We start from the raw sequence: 21452 nt of genomic DNA, 5'->3' as shown, positions 1-21452 counted from the left end.
GACTGCCCTGATCACTTGCCGTATCTCCCTGTCCGTTCATCCAGAGACTGCCACCCGCTCCCTTACAAGGGCCGCCCCCTTGTATAGTAGCTCAGAGGTTCCGCCTCCCGGACCCGTTACAGATACAATACTGTCAACCCTACAGTGCTGTGACTTAGGAAGAGATCTTTTTATGTGTCGTGGATGGCAACTTGAATATAGCAGTAGGCTATTCTTGTCTGTCGGTTTGACATATAGATCACTTTCAAGAGAGCCCATCTCTGTGATTGTGATCAAGGTGTCCAAGAAATGGATAGAATGTTGGTTATAATGTATTGTGAAAGTAAGATTAGGGACACGTGTTAAGGTACTCAAAAAAAGCCAGGAGCTCATGGTCAGTACCCATCCAGATACAGAAGATATCGTCTATAAAATGTTTCCAATATAATCCGAATTTTTGGAAGAGAGTATGGGTATAGACAAAAACCTCCTCAAAGTCTGCCATGAAGATATTTGCATAGGGGGGCGCTACGTTCAAGCCCATTGCGTGCGGTTCCCCTCTTTTGTAAATAGAACTGATCCTCAAAGAGGAAATAATTCTTGGTAAGGATCAATGTTAAAATGTCAATACAGAATTGCATCTGTGCTGATGTTAGGTTAGTTTAAGTATGAAGAAAATTGGATGTTGCTTCAATTCCCTTGTTATGGTCTATGCTAGTATATAAATTATTTACATCTATTGTGACCAAAAGACTAGTAATAGGTATGGCACCCAGCCCCCGTATAGATGTTAAGAAATGACCAGTATCCTTGAGGTATGAAGACATTTTTGGGATGTGTGGCATCAGAATCTTTTCAAGTGTGATAGCCAGTGGTGATAGGACTGAGTCAGTGGAAGCAACAATTGGTCTGCCTGGAAGTGTTTGTAAATTTTTATGTATTTTTGGTAACATATAAAAAATAGGTATAATTGGATGTTTGTTAACCAGAAATTCACAGAGTTTAGAGTCGACTGGGCCCCTATGTGAATGGTGAGCCACCATTTTAGCAATGAGATCAGCTATCTCTGATATTGGATTGTAGGGGATGGCAAGGTAGGTTTCCTTGTCACTTAACTGTGTCTTGATCTCAGAAATGTAGTACGAGCGGTCCATCACGACCACCGCACCGCCCTTGTCGGCTGGTTTTATCATGAGGTCTCTCTTATTTTTGAGGGACAACATTGCTCTATGTTCATCTTTAGTTAAATTACTTTTATTATGGAACTGTCCTCTCTTAATTGCTTGTAACATATTATCTATGTCCCTTTAGGCTAAATCAATAAACGTTTCGACATAGTGGTAATAACGTGGGGGTTGGAAGTGACTAGGGACCCTAAGGTGTAGTTTGTGCAAAGAGAACTTATCATCATTCTGATCCTCTACCATACTGACAACATCACGCTGATCTCTTGAAAAGTGCACTTTAAGCCTAAGTGTCCTGTAAAATCTATGTAGTTCCTGTTCCAACAGGAAAGTATAAAAAGATGGTGTGGGGCAAAATGATAGTCCTTTCTGAAGCACAGTCAGTTCTGCTGGTGCTAAGTTGTACGTGGAGTTATTGTACACTATGTTCTCGTTCTCTGTCCTACCTGGAACCTTGTTGTCATGCGGGTGTTGTCCGGCTGATGTTCGTCTCCCCCTCCGCGTTTTGTTCTGTATGGACGGGTTCCGGGCTGTCCTAAAAAATAACTTGAGTGCTGGGTGCCACGTTCACTGTCGGTGGAGGAATTGCATCCTGATGAAGTATTGTAACCCCGTCTAGGGAATCTTCCACTTCTGTTGACGTCTGAGGTACGCCATCTATACACTTGATTATGTAAATAATCCTCCGTGTCACAAAGAAATTTTGACTTTTTCTTTACTTGTAAATCGTTACGGTAATCGCTGATGGTCTTGTTGTTGCTTGTCTTCAGGGCAGTGACCTCCTCGGATGGTACAGTGTTGAAGAGTTGTTGTTCAGTGGTAGATATCTTACAATTCAAATCTGTTATTTCCTTCTGTAAGAAATCAATCGTTAGGCGTATAATGTCCATAGAACATTTATTTAAGATCCCCTCGAATTTAGCACAATAGTCCTGATTATCACTGAATAGGGTTGGACGTAGTGAGACTCTAAAGCCCCGAGGGATCCGTTGAGTTTTATGATACTCAGCAAGAGTTGTGCAATGTACTGTATATCGAGTGCTGTGTATGGTTTCAGCTCTTTCTCCAGATCCCTTGTATGTATCTCCTCGACCGGAGTGTGGAGAATGAGTGGGTATGAGTGACAACATTTGTAAGACTTCAAATTTCGCGGCTGGCTGGGATCTGCTTGACTACCGCCTTCCTGGTCATATGCAGTGCCCCTATGAAGCAGAGAAGCTTATACTCAACTTTGTTGTGCATTCCCAGGGAAACAGAATGTTGCACTTATGCGCGATATTTGCAAAGGGCCGGCGGTGACGTCTGTCTTACAAATCATGTCACTCATGCCCACAGGGGCCTGCTCGCATGACAAGAGAGAGGATAAGTCTTGGGAAATCATTGTTCCCACAGCTAGTCACCCACTGACTTATATTACATTAATAAGGTATCTGTTGACAAAGCTGTGAATGTTTGTTTTTTTTATTTAATTTTTAGGAATGTAAAAACATAACTAGATATTGGTTATTTAGCAATAATCATGAGACACTGTATTTCCTAGGAATAAATCAGATATTCTATGATGTTTTAATATATGCATATCTCTTTGTAAATTATTTTATATTACACATTTTTTCTTCATTTTATCAGGTGTATTGACATTTTAGAGCTTTCCGAGCAGGAAGACTTGATGAAATTTCACTATCACACCCTGAAGTTGTATTGTGCTGTTTGTGCTCTGGGTAACAATCGTGTTGCCCATGCCTTATGCAGCCATGTGGATCAGTCCCAACTTCTGTATACCATCGATAACCAATACCTGCCTGGTCTCTTGAGATCTGGTTTTTATAACCTCCTCATCAGCATCTACCTGGAATCTGCAAAGGAGGGAAAACTAATGATGAACAATGAGTTTATTATTCCAATAACGGATGAGACGAGGCAAATCAGACTGTTCCCAGATGAGTCAAAAAGACACGGCTTACCTGGGGTAGGTCGTAGTACCTGCCTGAAATCCGATCTCCATTTCACAATACCTTGCTTTGTATTGACTGGGGAAGACAGGCAACAAAATGGCCCAGAGATTCCCGTTGACATCCTTAAGTCTAAAGCTATCGGCATGCTAACAGAGGCGGTGCAAAGCAGTGGAGACCATATCCGAGATCCTGTGGGAGGCAAAGTGGAATTCCAGTTTGTGCCAGTGCTAAAGCTCATTGCCACTCTTCTCATAATGGGGGTTTTTGAGGATGAGGATGTCCGTCAAATTCTGCTACTCATTGATCCAAATGTTTTTGGTGACCACAAAGAAGAAGACGCAGAAGAGAACTGTGAGAAGGAAGAAGTGGCAGAAGACGAGGAAAAAGATGTGGAAGCTGGAGAGAAAGCAACAAGGGAAGCCAAGGCTCCTGCGAAAGGTCTTCTGCAGACTCGGCTACCAGAATCTGTCAAACTTCAGGTAACTTAATTACCATAAGGTTGGTTTTATGAAACAAACATCCACTGAACTGCTCCCCTATTGTATATGGAATGATGACATTTTATGTGCAGGGTCCTATTCTCACATTTATCAATGTTTTTGCCTCTACTTTTATATGAGCCCTTCTTGCTGTGTGTTGATATGTTTTAGTCCTTGCCATGCAATTTAATGCCCTTTGTCCTCCTAATATTCATGTTGTAAAAATATTTCTACACAAAATATGATTATTTATCTGAAATTCTTTCAATTCAGTTGCAAGTAATAACAGTCTTTAAAGCGAATCTGTCAGAATTTTTAGTATAATCAAACTGAATAAATCATTTTGCCTGGAAATGTGACATAAAGTTTGTTGTTTCTCTATCAATCCATTGGTCAACACAGTAATAATGTACCATGGTTAGAACCCATGGTTGAGGTTTGAATTTGGTCCAGTTTGGAAATAGATAATACATTCCATGTTTGCTGGTCCTAATAGACTGTAATCAACTTCCAATAGTTGATTCCAATATGATTGGTACGGATCATTACATACAAGGTTATTTCTTAATGGTTATCTGTTAGAATGAATGATTAGTGCAGATAAACTGAATACATGGCTATGTAGGACATTGAAATAGAATTTCATGCCCACCTTTATAGCCCAAATCAATGTGTCAACACAGAGAAAACTTGGTTAAAATTAATATGCAAATTAGCCTGTAGTGTGCATATACCCACCTCGGTATTTCCCAACAGATTGACAGCACTTTTCCACTGCTATACAATGAGGGTATCGCATGTGAAATCTTGTACATGCTTGTTTGTACCTGGGCCGCATCACTCATGTGCTGTGTCAGTCACCAATAAAGCACAAGACTTCAGATTCCAGGCCTATTCACACATATTTTCTAAACGGGTTTTCTTTGCACTGGCACTTTGCTTTTTGGCCATGCATAAAGTTGTATTTCTATGATCTACATGGCCATACATTTGATTTAATTACGCTAAGGATCCTGGCAGATTTCCTTTAATGGGGTTATCCGGGACTAATTATTTTTTGCTACGGGCCTAAGATCTAGCAGGCAGGTAGTTGCTGCCTACCTGCCTGTTGTGCCCGAGGCTGATTTCTGCCATCACAGAACAGTCCCAGATCGCTCCTGCCGACGAGTCAGCGACTTCTTCTGATATCATGTCGACAAAGCAGTGACTTCTCTTCCACTCTGCTCTGTTGATGGGGCGTGACTCCTGACGTCATGCTGATTAATAGCTGGCTCCCAGTTGCCCAACTGCAGGGAGCTGGCTGTCAATCAGCTTGACGCTGGCAGTCACACCCTGTCGACAAAGCAGCCCGGAAGAAGAAGAGCTGCCCTGTTGATGCAGCTGAATGGCCGGCAGGAGAGGTCTATGACCACTCTGAGTCAGTGCCGGGTAAAACAATCAGTGGTTAACAACTACCTGCCTGTTAGTTTTTAGATCCATAGTAAGAAAAAAATAGTCCTGGATAACCCCTTTAAGGCTTAAAGGGGTTTTCCCATGAACAAAATACATTTTACTTAATAGATCTTGGAATAATAATAATTTCCACAATTGGATGTATTAAAAAAAATGTTGCTGTGCTGAGATAATCTTATAAATGTGCCCTTGCTGTGTACTGTGTAATGGCTGTGTCTGACCATGAAGGAACACGGTCTGATCATACCACATCTCCTGGGCTGGGGAGGAAGCAAAAGAGAGGATACAGATAGCACAGCATGGGATCACAGCCGATTAAAGTTAACTTTGTACATAGGAAACCCCTTTTATAGGGAGTCTGTCACACCTTGGGCGATATTAGACCTCTACTATGGGCATACAGGGTATAGAAAAGTAAATCTATACATACCTGTATGGCCCATAGTAGAGGTTTGATTGCAGAGAAATCTGTTTTTATAAACTCTGTTTTACACAGACTTGGCGTCTCCCAGACGCCAAGAAATCCCCGCCTAACTGTTTATTATTCCCCCCGAAATCCCGCCTATATGCTTAGTTATCATATTCCCCCCTTCCCTGCATGTCACAGGGCCCTTTGACGTGCACTGTGCTCCCTGACATCCCGGGCATGCGCAAAGCGCCACTCACATAGAGCGTGCTTTGCTTCACCCCGGCCCATCTCTCTCTGCACTGCGCTGCAGGGTTCTACTGCGCAGGCGCCGGGAAGTGAGTGACCCCCCAGCGCCTGCGCAATAGAACCCTGCGGCGCAGAGCACAGAGATTCGGGGCCGGGATGAAGCAAAGCGCGCTCTATGTGAGTGGCGCTTTGCGCATGCCCGGGATGTCAGGGAGCACAATGCACGTCAAAGGGCCCTGTGACATGCAGGGGAGGGGGGGGGGGGATATGATAACTAAGCATTTCAGGGAATAATAAACAGATAGGCGGGGATTTCTTGGCGTTCGGGGGACGCCAAGCCTGTGGTAGACGTAGGTTATGAAAACAGATTTCTCTGCAATCAAACCTCTACTACGGGCCATACAGGTATGTATAGAGTTACTTTTCTATACCCTGTATGCCCATAGTAGAGGTCTGAGTTCGCCTGGGGGGTGACAGATTCCCTTTAAGCCTAATGGAGATGATCTGTATCAATCATATATTGCTATTATAATTTGATTACGTTCATGGAAAATATCTCCATTTTCCAATTTATAGTAAACTAAACCTTTCCTATGTGACTCTTGCTGCTTGATCCACGGGCAGCATGTATGAGACACTGACTGCATGATTTCAGCCACGCTTCAACATTTCAAAGAAAAGCATACTTTGAGAGCCGGCCAGAGAACGAGCTGCACTGGAGACTAGTCGGAGAGGTGACCTCCCAGCGGCTTCTCTATGCCCCTTGCCAGTGACTGATGTGCCTCTCCCTATGCACACACGCAAGGAGACCTGTCAGTTACTGGCAGCTTTATGGCACTTTTCCAGGCAAAATATTTTATGCAGTAATGCAATAAACATTTCTAAATCATTATAGCATTATAGACCACCCAAGATGAGGGGTACTTAATATTAGTAACAGTTCACTTCCCAGGATGTTTGGTCTAGTAAATGTCCATGTTTATACAAGTAAACTGTTCTTTTGTAAGCCTCGTTTCCACTAGCTGAGTGTGGAAGTAATGAGTTACCCGTCCAGTAGTGAAGTCTCCCAACTTCTAGTTCTGAGCAACTTGTACACAGTGCACAGGGAAAAGGAAGGAAAGGATGGACACAAAGAGCAACTGGTCTGAGCGCCCATATAAAGCCTGGCAGCTGGCTGAAGTCATTAGAAGCCGGTTGGTGGTCCAGTGCTGATGGCTTAGCACCGTTCCATGCCTGAAGTGACATCTGTAAAGGCATTTTTACAATCTCTGCCTGCCATCCCAGATTCATTGAAGAAGACCCTGCCTTACTCCATTGCATCTATAAATGCAGGTCTGCTGCATCAGTGTCCCCAGGCAGCATTTGGACCTCAGTCCAGCAGCTGTTTATCCCTGCCTTATACACTTTAGTTTGGTGGTACAATTCATTAACAAATTTACATCAAACATCTCAAATGTAGATTAGAAATGCTTGTTACCGCTTCGATCCTGTATAGAGTAATTAAGCAAAAAGACTCATGTGGACCACATAATGTGGCATTGAGTTACTTTCTCTTGTTTTTATTTTTTAGATGTGTGAGCTACTTCATTACTTCTGTGACTGTGAGCTGAAACATCGCGTGGAGTCCATCGTCTCCTTCTCCGATAACTTTGTGTCAAAGCTCCAGTACAATCAGAAGTTTCGTTACAATGAACTGATGCAGGCACTGAACATGTCCGCTGCCCTGACGGCCAAGAAGACCAGGGAGTTCCGCTCTCCTCCACAGGAACAGGTAATATGGCCAAAATAGTCTTTTATTTTTTTTTTTTATTTAATAGCAGTTAAAATCACTATATATATATATTTTCCCCTATTTTCAGATTAACATGCTTCTGAATTTCCAACTACATGAAGATAGCCCTTGTCCTGAAGATATACGGGATGAGCTGTATGAGTTCCACGAGGATCTTCTAATGCACTGTGGTAATGATATATATACATATATAAATGTGGCTCCACAGGTGGAGATTGCTTACGATACGGTTTTGCACAATTTACATAATTCTTAAAACTTGGCACCAGGATTGAAGCCATGTGGCTTGGCTTACAACATGCACTAGAGACGACAATAGGTTTCATAAAATTAGATTGTGCACCAGTTCAGTATTGCCGGCGCTAGACATCGTTTTACATTGAAATGTTTCACTTCGGTTGGTTCATTGTTACCAGTCTTTAAGGGTTAGGCTACAGATTAATATGTGGCCACATTAGAGAACATCAATCAGACTTTACCATTTTATTTGTTTCTGAAATATGTTCCTTACATAGCCTGACACTGGGCAATCAATAGAGCACATGCCCTATAGACAATGAAAAGGGTGACACCAAGTGCTAAATGCAGATTCTCCAGCAATATTATATCATGGGGGATACAAACTATCTCTGTGACAGGCATGACTTTGTTTGGTTTTTTAACTCCCCTCCAGCAAAATCGCAAAACCTGTATTTTTCTTTATAGCTCAAGCAAAAGTGACATGCCAGCAGCTCCAGTGTTTCAAGGAGCAGCGTGGAAGTCACTTTTCAATACAAGTCTATGAGAACCTCTTTCTGGCTCTCATTGTCTTGCATTGAGAGCTTGTGACTTAGCTTTTGACTTCCGGCCAGTCAGAAGATATGCTCACAAAATGGCACCGAAGCGGTGCTAATAAACGGTGAAGACGCCGGAGGGTGAGTATATGACTGACCAAGTGCTGAAAAAAAAACCTGCTGGAGTGCCGTTTGCTGACAGAATGCAGAGAGGTATAAAATAAAAAATTCCCTTGACCCTGAATGTAAAATTGCAAGGTCCTTAAAGAGGTTATCCCACTAAAGTAAGTGGATAGATTATACAGTAAATGCATGACGGGTGGGAGCTCTGCCTCTGGGATCTTTACTGATTTGTCTCCCTTAGCCATATATTTTTTTATTAACATTGATGTCTATGGATCCTGTAAAATGCCCTACATTTTACTTCCTTTTGAAGTAACCTGTTTTTTTGCTTACTAGATCCATTTTAAACAGATGATTATTGAATATGTGAACTTCAGTCAGATAAAAAACTTGTGCAAACACAACTTTTTTGTCCAGCGAAAAAAAAAACTGATTGCAGATGGATCCTTTTGGTAAATCAAGTTAATGTGAATTTATCACATTTAAAGTAGATCAGTTTTTCTATTGATTTGAAACTGATCCAATTTTTTATGTTTAGTGGATACGTTTGAAGTGGATGATTACTGAACATGTGAACTCATCCTATGTGTGGTATATGCTAGCTATCACATAGGAAAATCTATTTGGACTAGCGAATGTCTTAAAGGCTGATACTCAGATAACCCCTTCTGAATACCGCCCCCAGTAAAATATTAGCACTCATACTCGCCTCCAATGCTGGCACCGTTCCAGCGGTGTTAGCACTGGCTTTCCTGGGGATCGCATGACATTGTCACGCGATTGCTGCAGCCATTCAGCGCTGGCTTCACTCCACTCTCCTACGGATGAATCACGACATCCAGAGGAACTGAGAGGGCAGCAGCTCTCATTTCCTCTGGATGTCTATTACATCTGAAGGAAGGGAAAGTGAAGCCAGTGCCACAGAGATTGCGTGACATAATAATGTCACGCGATTAACAGGAGAGCCAGTGCTAACACAGCTCGAATGGCGCCCGCACCAGAGTGGAGTATAAGTGTAATTATTTTACTGGTGGTAAATATGGGGATTCAGAAGGGGTTGTTCAAGTAATGGACAAGCCCTTTGAAATGTCCCTCTAGACTCTGCAGAATCTGCAGTTGAACGGTAATCGTACAGCTCCAGGAAAGGAAAGCTGGCCACCAGAATCTGTTTTCTCTTCTTTCTCTATGTTGCATCATAGAGGAAGCAGAGATGTTTTTGTGGCTTTTTTATCCATCCCTACCATACCTCCCATCCCGACCACTGTATACTTGGTAATCAAGGAGGCCCACATTTATGCAGTTCATTAAATGATGTTGATGCGACTTAATGCTATAGTCTGAAAAAAGTTCATAGAAATAAAGCCTCATGTGTCATGAAAAAAAGTGAATAACTGAGAAAGAAAAACCAATACAACTTTTAAACAAAATATATGTCATTGTTTAATATTCAACTTTTTAAATAAAGGAATTCCACTTGAAGAAGAAGAAGAGGAGGAAGAAGATACATCATGGACAGGTCGTCTTCGATCACTGGTGTACAAAATCAAAGGAAGGCCAAAGACTGAGGAGCAGGATCCAGCAGAGGAGGAGGAGAAATCTCCTAGTAAGTATTAAATACATTTCATAGTAGAATGGATGGTGCAAAAAGTATGACAGGTTTAATAATAAATTACATTGTAACCAGAGAGAGTTAATCAGATGGAAGGTGGTGAGAGTGCTGTAAGCCCCTTCGCATAGCATCTCCTAATGCCGGAGATTATTGACGCTATGTCCCTGGATCCGGCAGGTTTAGAAGACATCTGATGCAGCAAGTTAATCCTTTCCAATCTCTGCTAATATCTGATGGTAAACTGAAATTAAAATGATAGGATCTTATTAGAGTGCCGGAAAGCTTTCCCTAACACAGACCTTTCCAGATCATGGTCAGGAGTCAGCTACCAGGACTAATTTTAAGCGCGGTCAGAGGCATCAGATTTCAATGACGTTAGACATTCAGTGAGAAAAAATAACTACTTGTTTATAGCTGAGGAGGGGACAGTACCACCTGTCGGTACCCCTGAAGCATCTGCACACTCAGATGACTTGGATTCCTTGGGCCACATAATTCACATGCTCATAGTCATTTCTTACTGAAGAAGTTGTGCTGGTGTAAGCAAAATGCTACTGGACATCGATACTGCTGCAGTATCTGTAAGCAGTCGTAAATCTTTACTATCACCATATCAAATTTTGAGCTTGATGGACATATGGAAAAGTTGTCTGCCATCCAAATACCCTTTCCAACCAGACAACTTTCTGTGAACTTCTCACCTGCAGTGATTTCCAGATATGCACCGTAATATTATCCCATTGCTTGACAGCTGATTGGGAAGGAAGAATCATTATCTCCGACATTCTCCTTTTTTCTGAGATCTCATCTACAAAAGGATTACAGTGAATATGAGAAGTGTTCATGTTGGTTAGTCTACTACTGCTAGTATTTATGAGATCCATTTCTACAGTCTGATACTTCACTCACACCTCTTCTCCTAAAAATCCACTTGCTTTATATTGTTACTGTTTCTGATTAAGTATTCTCCTACAGACAACCATCGAAAATCTCGTTCCTCCAGTATTGTGACAAGGTAGATAGTGACATCTAGTGGCAAGCAGCTTTGTCTACAGGGTACAATTGTACCAATACATCGAACATAGTATGTAAAGAGCTCAGGGACCAGTGTGTATCCTGGTGAGGACCACCATCGGGAAGGTGTAATCTGTAGATCATCTGAATATAAAGGTGAAATATCATGATGGGAAATATGCACTACGTATTTTTTAAAATTGACGTAAATTCATTTATGCCTAAAAAAGACAAAAGTATTCTAGGAGTGATACCTTTACTGGCTAACCAGAAAAAAATATATTTGCAAGCTTTCAGAGCACAGAGGCTCATTCATCAGGCAGATTTACAAATGAGTGAGTTAAGAGCACAACATTTAAGAGAGGCTACAACAGGACATTTTTGTATAGGAAAGATGGGGTGATGCTTCCTAAAGATAACCAAGGTAATCAAATTAATTTTTTTGTTACAAATTGAGAGGTAGTTTGCACATGTAATTTTTCTGGTTAGTCAATAAAGGTATTTACATCGATTTTTCTGGCTAACAATATAATTTTTATCAGATAAATATCATCCGAACCGATAACATAGAATGAAAAAATTGAAAGGCCATGTTCCAAAAAAAATGGCCAACCTATATAAGGGGGAGGGGGCCACGACTCCCTTCTAGAGCTAATAATGAATTCTACAAAAACATGGAGTCAATAGTCTACCAAAATTAATAGACAAAAGAGTATTAATAGTATTCAATCTGTAGCAAAGACTCAGGTGAAAAAGGCACAAGGTGTACACATATAATATAAGGGGTGCAGTATTAGTAAACACATATAAAGGTTATATGAATTACAAAGCTGATAGACTGATGTAAGCATAGATACTGTACATTTGAAAGGTCAGTAAATAGATTATCAGAGAAGTAGTATCTTACCCATTACTCCCTATGCGAGATCATATGCCGGCAGCCCCAGATGTGAGTTTCACATGGGCTTTCTCGGGGGGCTTCATATGTTTGTAGTAATACTGCACCCCTTATATTATATGTGTAGATTTTGTGCCTTTTTCACCTGAGTCTTCGCTACAGATTTATTATTATTAATGTTTGTTTTATGCCATTTCTTTTTTATATTCTCAATAAACTTTTTTGTTCATTAAGTTTGGTGAACTATTGACTCCATGTTTTTGTAGGTTTCAATATAATTTTGATCATACATTTGCTCTACTTACATTTATTACTTTTACAATAACACTTTACATTATATAAATTACTGTATTTTCATTTTTTTTGTACATCATATGTTCTAAAAAGGAATATATCATAAATTTCAGCAGTTTATTACTGGAAAGAATAAAAATGAATACAGTATATATATGAGAAAATACATTTCACATATTCTGACTTCATAACTAGGCTGGGAATGTGGGGCTCTTGAGACACCGTTTCTTTGGATGTCTGTATTTACCATTACTCACAAGAAGTGATTTCATCAGATAGCTTAACTCGACTGCAGAGGCACGTATAAAGATTCCAGAAGGTTTATTTTCAACCTGAATTCTTGTAGTTATGAACAATTGCAGTAGATAAAAAGACAGTTCTGAACCTGAGCTGTATAGATATGATGCTAGCAAGATGGATGAAAAATACTGACTGGGGAAGAAGGAAGAAGGGAGGGGTTACTGACATCAGAGCTGGGGAGGCAGACCTGGAGAGAGGTAGGACCAACCTCTTAAAACCTGGTTACATAACAGTGAAACAGCAGCAATGCAATGAAAATGCAATACCATATGATTCCCAAGTCGTGGGACATTGCATCATAGTTTTGCATTAAATGACAAAACCCTGGGCAAAACCATATTTGCATTCAGTCCTAATTTTGTCAGCACAGTCACCAGAACCAGGGATTACATTAATAAATAACCTTACAGGAGTCTGGATAAACTCAGTGACCTGTCACATAATATATTAACGTTGGGTTTCTTTACTTCCATCCAGCCACACTTAAAGAGCTCATCTCACAAACTATGGTGCGGTGGGCTCAGGAGGACCACATTCAAGATCCTGAGCTTGTGCGTATAATGTTCAGCCTCCTGCGCAGGCAGTATGACAGCATTGGGGAGTTGTTGCAGGCTATGAGGAAAACCTATACAATCAGTGCTGCCTCTGTGGAAGATACTATAAACCTGCTGGCATCTCTGGGACAGATTCGCTCACTGTTAAGTGTGAGAATGGGCAAGGAAGAGGAGATGCTAATGATTGATGGATTGGGGTAGGTGTTTTGCAATTATAAAAGTTATCCATCTTTTATCATAACTTCTAGACAAATGACTGTGTTACTTCATTTCTGAGAATCTTTTTAGAGTTTCATTTTTCTTATACAGAGGTTAAAATTCCCTGCATGGACATAAATTTAAAGGGGTAGTCTCAATTTTGGAAGTTACCCCCTATCCATGAGATATGTAATTACTTCCCAGTCGCTGGGAATCCGACCACTTGGACCCCCACCAATCCTGAAAACCAGTGCTCTGAAGAGCCTCATTTGAATGGAGCAGTGGTCAATCCATTAATTCTTATGGAAGTGCTGAAGACCAGCCAAGCGCAGAGGTCTACTATCTCCGGCTGTTCAATAAAGAATAGATGGATTGGCAGTGCTCATGATCGACCACCTTTCCTTTAATGCAGGGATTCTCGTGATCAGTATGGTTCCCAATAGTCAGACCCCTAGCGATCAGGATGTTATTCCCTATCCAAAGGATAGGGGATAAATTCCAAACTTGAGAATACCGCTTTAAAGGGAATCCATCAGTAGGACTTAAGCCGTCTATATGGGTATGTAGGTCTTAGAAAGTTGAATTAAATTATAACTTGATATCTGCAATCCAATGTCTTATTTCAGAAAAATCCACGTTTCTCGGTAAATCTATGGGCTGGATATAAGTCTCCTGGAGAACCTGCCTCCGGAGCTTATTATAAATAAAAGAGGCCATTACCAGTGTGAGGCATGTAATGACTGACAGTCTGCTCTCCTGATCTACATGTCTCACACTGGTAACACCTTTCATTTAAAACAACCTCTAGAGGCAGATTATAACAGCTCATTTACACATTAAGGAAAATGTGGCTTTCTCTGGAACAAGACATCGGATTTCTGATATCAAGGTATAATTTTATTCAACTTTTTATGGCCTGTTTACCCATATAGATGGCTTAGGAGAGTTGATCCTATTGACAGATTCCCTTCAATGGATAACACACATCACATCTGCAGCTGCTACCAAGGGGGCGCTCTCTGCATTATTTTATTACTTAGTTCAATATATAAAGCTTAAGCTCTTATGCTCCCTCTAGTGGTGACTGCCGGTATGCATGTTTCCCAGTGTGTTATGTTATTAATCTGAAGCGCTGTATCAGTAAAAAAAAAAAAAAGAGCTTCAGAAATTATAAAGACATATTAAAATGAATCACAACACCATTTTGAACCTCTGCTGATTAAGCAAAAAACATCCTTAATAAACAATAAAGTTTTTCCATAAAGCTCTCAATGGTGCAGACTTCATTCCCTGATTTTGATAGCAATGTAAGGGCTCTAATTGTATATTCTAAGCATTTCCATTCATTTTAGTGATATCATGAACAACAAAGTTTTCTATCAGCATCCAAACCTAATGCGAGTTCTAGGGATGCATGAAACTGTTATGGAAGTCATGGTCAATGTCCTGGGAGGAGACAAATCTCAGGTAGGTTGGTCATTGTGTTTGAGTACAAATCTTCAAAGATGCCTGAAACCTGATCAAACAGATTAAATATTTTTGTTTTCTATATAATTACAGCAGATTGCGTTCCCAAAAATGGTGGCAAGTTGCTGTAGGTTCCTTTGCTATTTCTGCAGAATCAGTCGACAAAATCAAAAAGCCATGTTTGAGCATCTCGGCTACTTGTTGGAAAACAGCAGTGTTGGCCTAGGTTAGTATTTGCAGAAAACCGCATGCCTAATGTCATTTCTTTTGAATGTGTCAAACTACAGGACATTGGTGAAATCACTTATCTGCTTATAGTGTGAGCTGCTTTATTACAAAGTAAATAGCCACAAACTTACATATCTAGATATAAATTATATATATTATAATATAATATATGTAAATATATATAAATCAATATACTATTAATATACTTATGTATTAGTAATAATAATATAAAATATATCATTTATTATATTAATGTATATTATATTATAATGTAGAATATATAATTAAAATTAATGATATTAATATTGATATACTTATATATTAATATACTCATTTTTTATATATATATATATATATATATATATATATATATATGTGCGTGTGTATGTATGTATATATATACAGTTGTGCTCAAAAATTTACATACCCCGGCAGAATTTTTCCTTTCTTGGCCTTGTTTCAGAGAATATGAATGATAACAAAAAACCTTTTTCTCCACTCATGGTTATTGGTTGGGTGAAGCCATTTATTGTCAAACTACTGTGTTTTCTCTTTTTAAATCTTAATGACAACCAAAAACACCCAAATGACCCTGATCAAAAGTTCACATACCCCAGTTCTTAATACCGTGTATTGCCCCCTCCAACATCAATGACAGCTTGAAGTCTTTTGTGGTAGTTGTGGATGAGATTCTTTATTTTCTCAGATGGTAAAGCTGCCCATTCTTCTTGGCAAAAAGCCTCCAGTTTCTGTAAATTCCTGGGCTGTCTAGCATGAACTACGCGCTTGAGATCTCCCCAGAGTGAATCAATGATATTGAGGTCAGGAGACTGAGATGGCCACTCCAGAGCGTTCACTTTGTTCTACTGTAGCCAATGACAGGTCGACTTGGCCTTGTGTTTTGGATCGTTGTCATGTTAGGGCTGTTGAGTGCAAATTTGCCTCGAGTATTTGCTGATAACGTGCTGCATTCATCTTTCCTTCAACTTTTACCAAGTTTCCTGTGCCTTTGTAGCTCACACATCCTCAAAACATCAGCGATCCACCTCCATGCTTTACTGTAGGAATGGTGTTCCTTTCATCATACCTCTCTCCAAATGTAATGTTTATGGTAGTGGCCAAAAAGTTCAATTTTGGTCTCATCACTCCAAATTACCTTGTTCCAGAAGTTTGGAGGCTCGTCTCTGTGCTGTTTGGCATTGTAGGCAAGATACTTTGTGGCATTTGCGTAGTAATGGCTTTCTTCTGGTGACTCAACAATACAGCCCATTTTTCTTCAAGTGCCTCCTTATGGTGCATCTTGAAACAGCCACATCGCTAGTTTTCAGAGAGTCCTGAATTTCAGCTGATGTTATTTGTGGGTTTTTCTTTGCATCCTGAAAAATTTTCCTGGCAGTTGTGGCCGAAATTTTTGTTGGTCTATCTGACCGTGGTTTGGTTTTTAGAGCGCTCATGATTTTCCATTTGTTAATTACATTTTGAACGCTGCTAACTGGCATTATCAATTCCTTGGATATCTTTTTGTATCCCTTTCCTGTGTTATACAGTTCCACTACCTTTTCCCGTAGATCCGTTGACAATTCTTTTGCTTTCTCCATGATTCACAAATCAAAAACTTGAGTGGCTGGATGAGAGGTGCAAGAGTCTGTCTGGATCCCAGAAACTCACTCAGCTTTTATGCACACACACTGATTACAAGCAAACAGGTCACAGGTGAGTATGTTACCTTTAGTAGCCATTCAAACCCATTTGTGTCAAATTCTGTGCATGTTATCAGGCTAAAATCACCAGGGTATGTGAACTTTTGATCTGGGTCATTTGGATGTTTTTGGTTGTCATTAAGATTTAAAAAAGAGAAAACGCAGTAGTTTGACAATAAATGGCTTCACCCAACCAATAACCATGAGTGGAGAAAAAGTTTTTTGTTATTATTCATATTCTCTGAAACAAGGCCAAAAAAAGGAAAAATTCTGCCAGTGTATGTAAATATTATATATATATATACACCGGTAGTAGTGTACTGCAATTGAGCTGGACTTACATTTTGGCATATCCAATCTGAAGTCCATTGAAAAGAGGACTTTATAAATTACTGTTTATGCAATAATAGAACCCATGGTTAATCAACTAGAGAGCGTTCAACTCAGACTGGCAAGAAAATTGAATGAGGTTCTTTGCAGATGACTTGATAAGAGACCTGGAGTATCAACCCATTGACCCTAATTTTTTTCTTTGATTTAGGCCTAACTCAGATGTACATGCTCTATTTGTGATTTTCAGTGATAGTACACATACCCATTAAAGTCTTTGGTGAAATTTGCATGTGTGTTTTTTTTTGTCAGACTGTATGTCCACAATGGTATCAAGGAGAAACATCTCTGTTTTTGATTCAAGTCTAAGAGCAAAATTACCCATGCAAGACTGTCCTTGAAACATGGACAGCACACATGGCTATATCTGTACTGTCCGTTTTTTAACATTTTAGTGACCAGGAAAAGCTTTGCAATTTAATTTTTTTCATTTCATATGAGAAAATCACTGATGAAACACTGACAGTAAAGTCTGACACACAGACCAAACACTGATAAAAATCTGATGAAAAACACTGATGAAGAATGTTCCATATTTTTATGTACGAGAAAAATCACGGACATCTGAATGAGGCCTTAGAATCAGCTTGTCTCTAATGACCGGCTCCCCTTTACAACCGAATATTCAATCTAGCATTGTATTCAGTTATGGTTGAGGAGGCCAGTGGAATACGAAGCCCATCAATCAGTTTCCTAGATTGGTCCTATAAGAGTCACATTCTTTATCAACAGGCACAACAAGCTTAATATAGGATGGTCTGAGATACGGAAGCCAATACATCTTTTCCAAAAAGGTCCCAGATTCATACACTACCAAAACATATGTGTAAAAATCACATCTTCAATATGACATCCTGGATAGCTTTCAGCCGTGAGAAAAAAACTGGGAGGTTTATAATCTTGATTCAGAAGGAATAGGTATAATATACTGTATAACCCTGACATGGACTTGAGTAGCGTGTCTTTTTTTTTTCATTATTATTATTTTTTAACATGGAGTAAAAAAAACTCCAAAAAATTTTCCGGAAATACCCAGTCCCTCCCCGACTCCTCAACTTCGCTCATTTTGGTGGAGCTGCTACAAACTGTAAACGCTAAAAGTCACAACGTTTCTGCACAGTTATGCATTGTACAAAAATATTGCAACTTTTCAAATCCTTTTACAGCATTTTTTTTGCCATATGTTTCAACAATTGAAAAGCAGTGTATTTTTATCCACCAAAAAGTAATAGATATTAATCAATAAGTCATATGTAGCCCAAAGTTACTGACAAGTTATGCATCTCATAATGCAGTGATGCATAAATTAAACAATAAATCAACAAATGCCACCTAAAGTCTTAAAACAGGCTGTGTCCTTATAGTATGGTCGGGGGGGGGGGGGGGGGGGTGTGGATTAAAGTTGTTTTTTTTTTTGTATTTTTGTTTTTGTTCTTTTTAGATTTTACTGTTTAGCCATTGTATGAAAAAAAAATACTTTAAACCCAATAAATGTAGTCATGCAGACACAATCTACATACAAGAGTAGCAAAAATATTAGCTGTGAGAAGTTATGATGGGTTCGCAAGTTCTGTATATTTTAGAAACAAGAATGTTTTCGTCATCATCTGTGTAGCGGAGCTATTGAGCACAGTGAGCAATTGAAACACAAAGTAGAAAGATAAGTTGCAAAATTTCTTATTATAAATGTTCAAGTTTTATTTATGTAAAAACAAGAAACCCTACTTCTTTCCATTTGTGCGTGTTTTACACTGGTGTCCCTCTCTACAGCATCTCCCTCTATGAGAGGATCTACCCCTCTAGATGTCGCTGCTGCATCTGTGATGGATAACAACGAACTCGCTTTGGCTTTGCAAGAACCAGATCTGGAGAAGGTAATTACGTGTGAAGGATTGCAGAATTGATGAGCCATTATTCTGTCAGAAAGCATAATAGCACAGATAAGTGAAAATTGCACACATCCTAATGACAACAGATCATCTAATGGTGAAATGCAGATAGTACATACAAAGGGAGTGATCTCCTTTAGTAAGTTATACATATAGGGGCGATATTTGTCATGTATAGGGGAAACAGTTGGTTAGAAAAATAAAATCTGATAATGATTTGCATATTTGATAACATATTCTGTCCAGAAATGACAATCCATAAAGATTGCATGCACATTTTTTTACAAAATTTTTAAAATAAAATCACAGAAAAAAAACTAAACAGTGGTTTAAGCGCTCAGTTATTGGTATCAGCCCTTGTTGGCTGCAGTGAAAAACAGAAATATATTGAAATTTATTAAAAAAATATATTAGAAAGTTGTAAAATTCTTAATTTCTGTTGTATAGAGGCAACATATTCTGCAGTGCGGTAGAAATGTTGTCATCACTCTGTCAGTATGCTCATGGAGTAGCGGAGGAAACCAGACTCCTCCAAATGAAACCCACGCAAACACAGCCACTCCATGCAGATGTTGCCCTTTGTAGATTTTGAACCTAGGTTTGCAATGCAACACTGCTAACCACTGAGCCACCATGCTGTCCTTCAGCTACTAATAAATATAGAGATTAAAGGGGTTGTCTGGTACTTTTATATTGATGGTCTATGCATTTGGCCATATTTTCGGTCTGAGTCCAATGTTAATGTATGGGGCCGTGCACATGTCAATTTTTTTCCTCTGACCAAGATGATCCGTGGTAAAAAAAATTGCTGCTTACCCGAGTTTGATCAAAGTCTATAAGTCAGTGGAAACCATCAGACTGCACTTGAATGTCATCTGAGTGCGGTCCGATTTCCACTAACTGACAGAATGAATAAGATAGAGACTTTTTTTTTCTCCATTTTCTCCTCATCCGAGAGAATTGGATCACATTATCATCGCAATCTGATCAAACTTTATCAGTGTTTGATCAGATTGTGATTTGCATAATGAACCCAATTCTCTCGGATGAGACAATACACTGTCTGCACCTACCCTTAGAATAAGTAATTAATATGAGATCAATATCAGATTGGTGGGGGTGTGATTGTAGATAACCATAATTCAAATGAACCGGGGTACACCTGCAGTACCACACTGTGGCCACTGTGCAGTTGACGCAGCTGTGCTTTTCTTCTCCACAACTAAGCACATCCAGCCACCGCTAGCACCTGGAGCAGCTGATGGGCGGGAGTGCTGAGTTTCGCACCCCCACCAATCTGGTATTGATGACCTATCCTAAGGATAGGCCATCAGTATTAATGTACCAGACAACCCCTTTTCATTTATTTTTCCTTTAAGAATGAAGTATATAACACCAGGGACTTCTTGAAGTATAAATGTTTATAGACCGGCTGCAGCTCTACCATATAAAATCAGCAAATGTTTTGAAACACGAAGCCTCTGGGATTGAAGGATGGCGCACTGTTGGTCGGTTTCTGACAGGTCTATCAGACATCTGAACACGCTTCCCTCCAAAGCCTCCACTAAGTTAAGAAGCGCTCTCATTTTTAAACCTGTCAGCAGCTTAAGTTGATCCAGACATGTGAACAAAGGAAAACCATTTAGAAAGAAAACAACTTAGAGTGTTACTGTCATTCAGTTGTGTCCTCTCAGGGCTGCTATTCTAACTTGTTGGATGGTCACTTTAGAGACTTGTCTGCTTTTCCACAGGTTGTGACATACTTGGCAGGTTGTGGGCTGCAGAGTTGTCCAATGTTAATATCCAAAGGATATCCAGATATTGGATGGAATCCCATAGAGGGCGAGCGCTACCTGTCATTCTTGCGTTTTGCAGTCTTTGTGAACTGTAAGTACAATTTTTCAGGACATAGTTAATAGAAATTTTGAATAAAATAAAGTTTGGAAATGTATTACAAGAAATGCACTAAATAACGACAAAAAAAACCATAATTAAAATGAAAAATTATAGTAAAAAGAGATCAATCTAGCACCTCGAATTACAATTTTTAAATAATGAGCAAACTGTACATAGGCATTAAGCTGCATTTACACTGGCCAATTATCATGAACAATCGTTCCTAGGAACATACATTTCCAGATAATCTGGCAGTGTAAACAGGCTGCCAATCACCCGACGAACTGTGGAAGACACGATCCTAGGGTGAAATTATTTTTGAGTAGACTTAAAAATCATCTCAGCTCATATCGTCATGTGTAAAGAGAGCATGTGCTGGCGAGAATGATGGCAATCTAAGTGCACAAAACAATCTATTACTAATCATTCAGTGTACATAGGAAATGCAGTCGACCCGTCTAAATAGACTATTAAACGACCACCGATCAGCAAACATCATCAGCCATTTAACGCCTTAAGTTGATGTAAAGCCATCTTTACTGTGGCTAGTGCCCTGTGCAATACCTTCTCTTGCCCCAGACATGTATTGAGCATTACCCCTGAGATGCCACAAACAACTGGTC

The 21452-nt window shown here is 39.6% G+C and overlaps 1 protein-coding gene across 10 annotated transcripts in view; it reads left to right on the top strand.

The window, feature by feature from the left end:
* RYR3 (ryanodine receptor 3) overlaps positions 1-21452 on the top strand; it is a 786940-nt gene that overhangs the window by 441056 nt on the left and 324432 nt on the right. For 6 of the 10 annotated variants that reach the window (XM_073639001.1, XM_073638999.1, XM_073638994.1 and 3 more), the window contains 9 exons: positions 2793-3597; positions 7275-7475; positions 7564-7666; positions 9858-9995; positions 12985-13258; positions 14612-14726; positions 14820-14952; positions 18815-18918; positions 20685-20820. In XM_073639001.1, the coding sequence (XP_073495102.1) occupies positions 2793-3597; positions 7275-7475; positions 7564-7666; positions 9858-9995; positions 12985-13258; positions 14612-14726; positions 14820-14952; positions 18815-18918; positions 20685-20820 (2009 nt within the window). The remainder of the gene's footprint in view (positions 1-2792; positions 3598-7274; positions 7476-7563; positions 7667-9857; positions 9996-12984; positions 13259-14611; positions 14727-14819; positions 14953-18814; positions 18919-20684; positions 20821-21452) is intronic. The other 4 variants (XM_073638993.1, XM_073639000.1, XM_073638998.1 and 1 more) reach the window with 1 other exon arrangement.

Source organism: Phyllobates terribilis, unplaced genomic scaffold, assembly GCF_046119375.1.
Source record: "Phyllobates terribilis strain yellow unplaced genomic scaffold, ASM4611937v1 Scaffold_7__3_contigs__length_470593459, whole genome shotgun sequence".
NCBI lineage: Eukaryota > Metazoa > Chordata > Amphibia > Anura > Dendrobatidae > Phyllobates > Phyllobates terribilis.
This window is presented reverse-complemented; position numbering and strand designations above follow the sequence as displayed.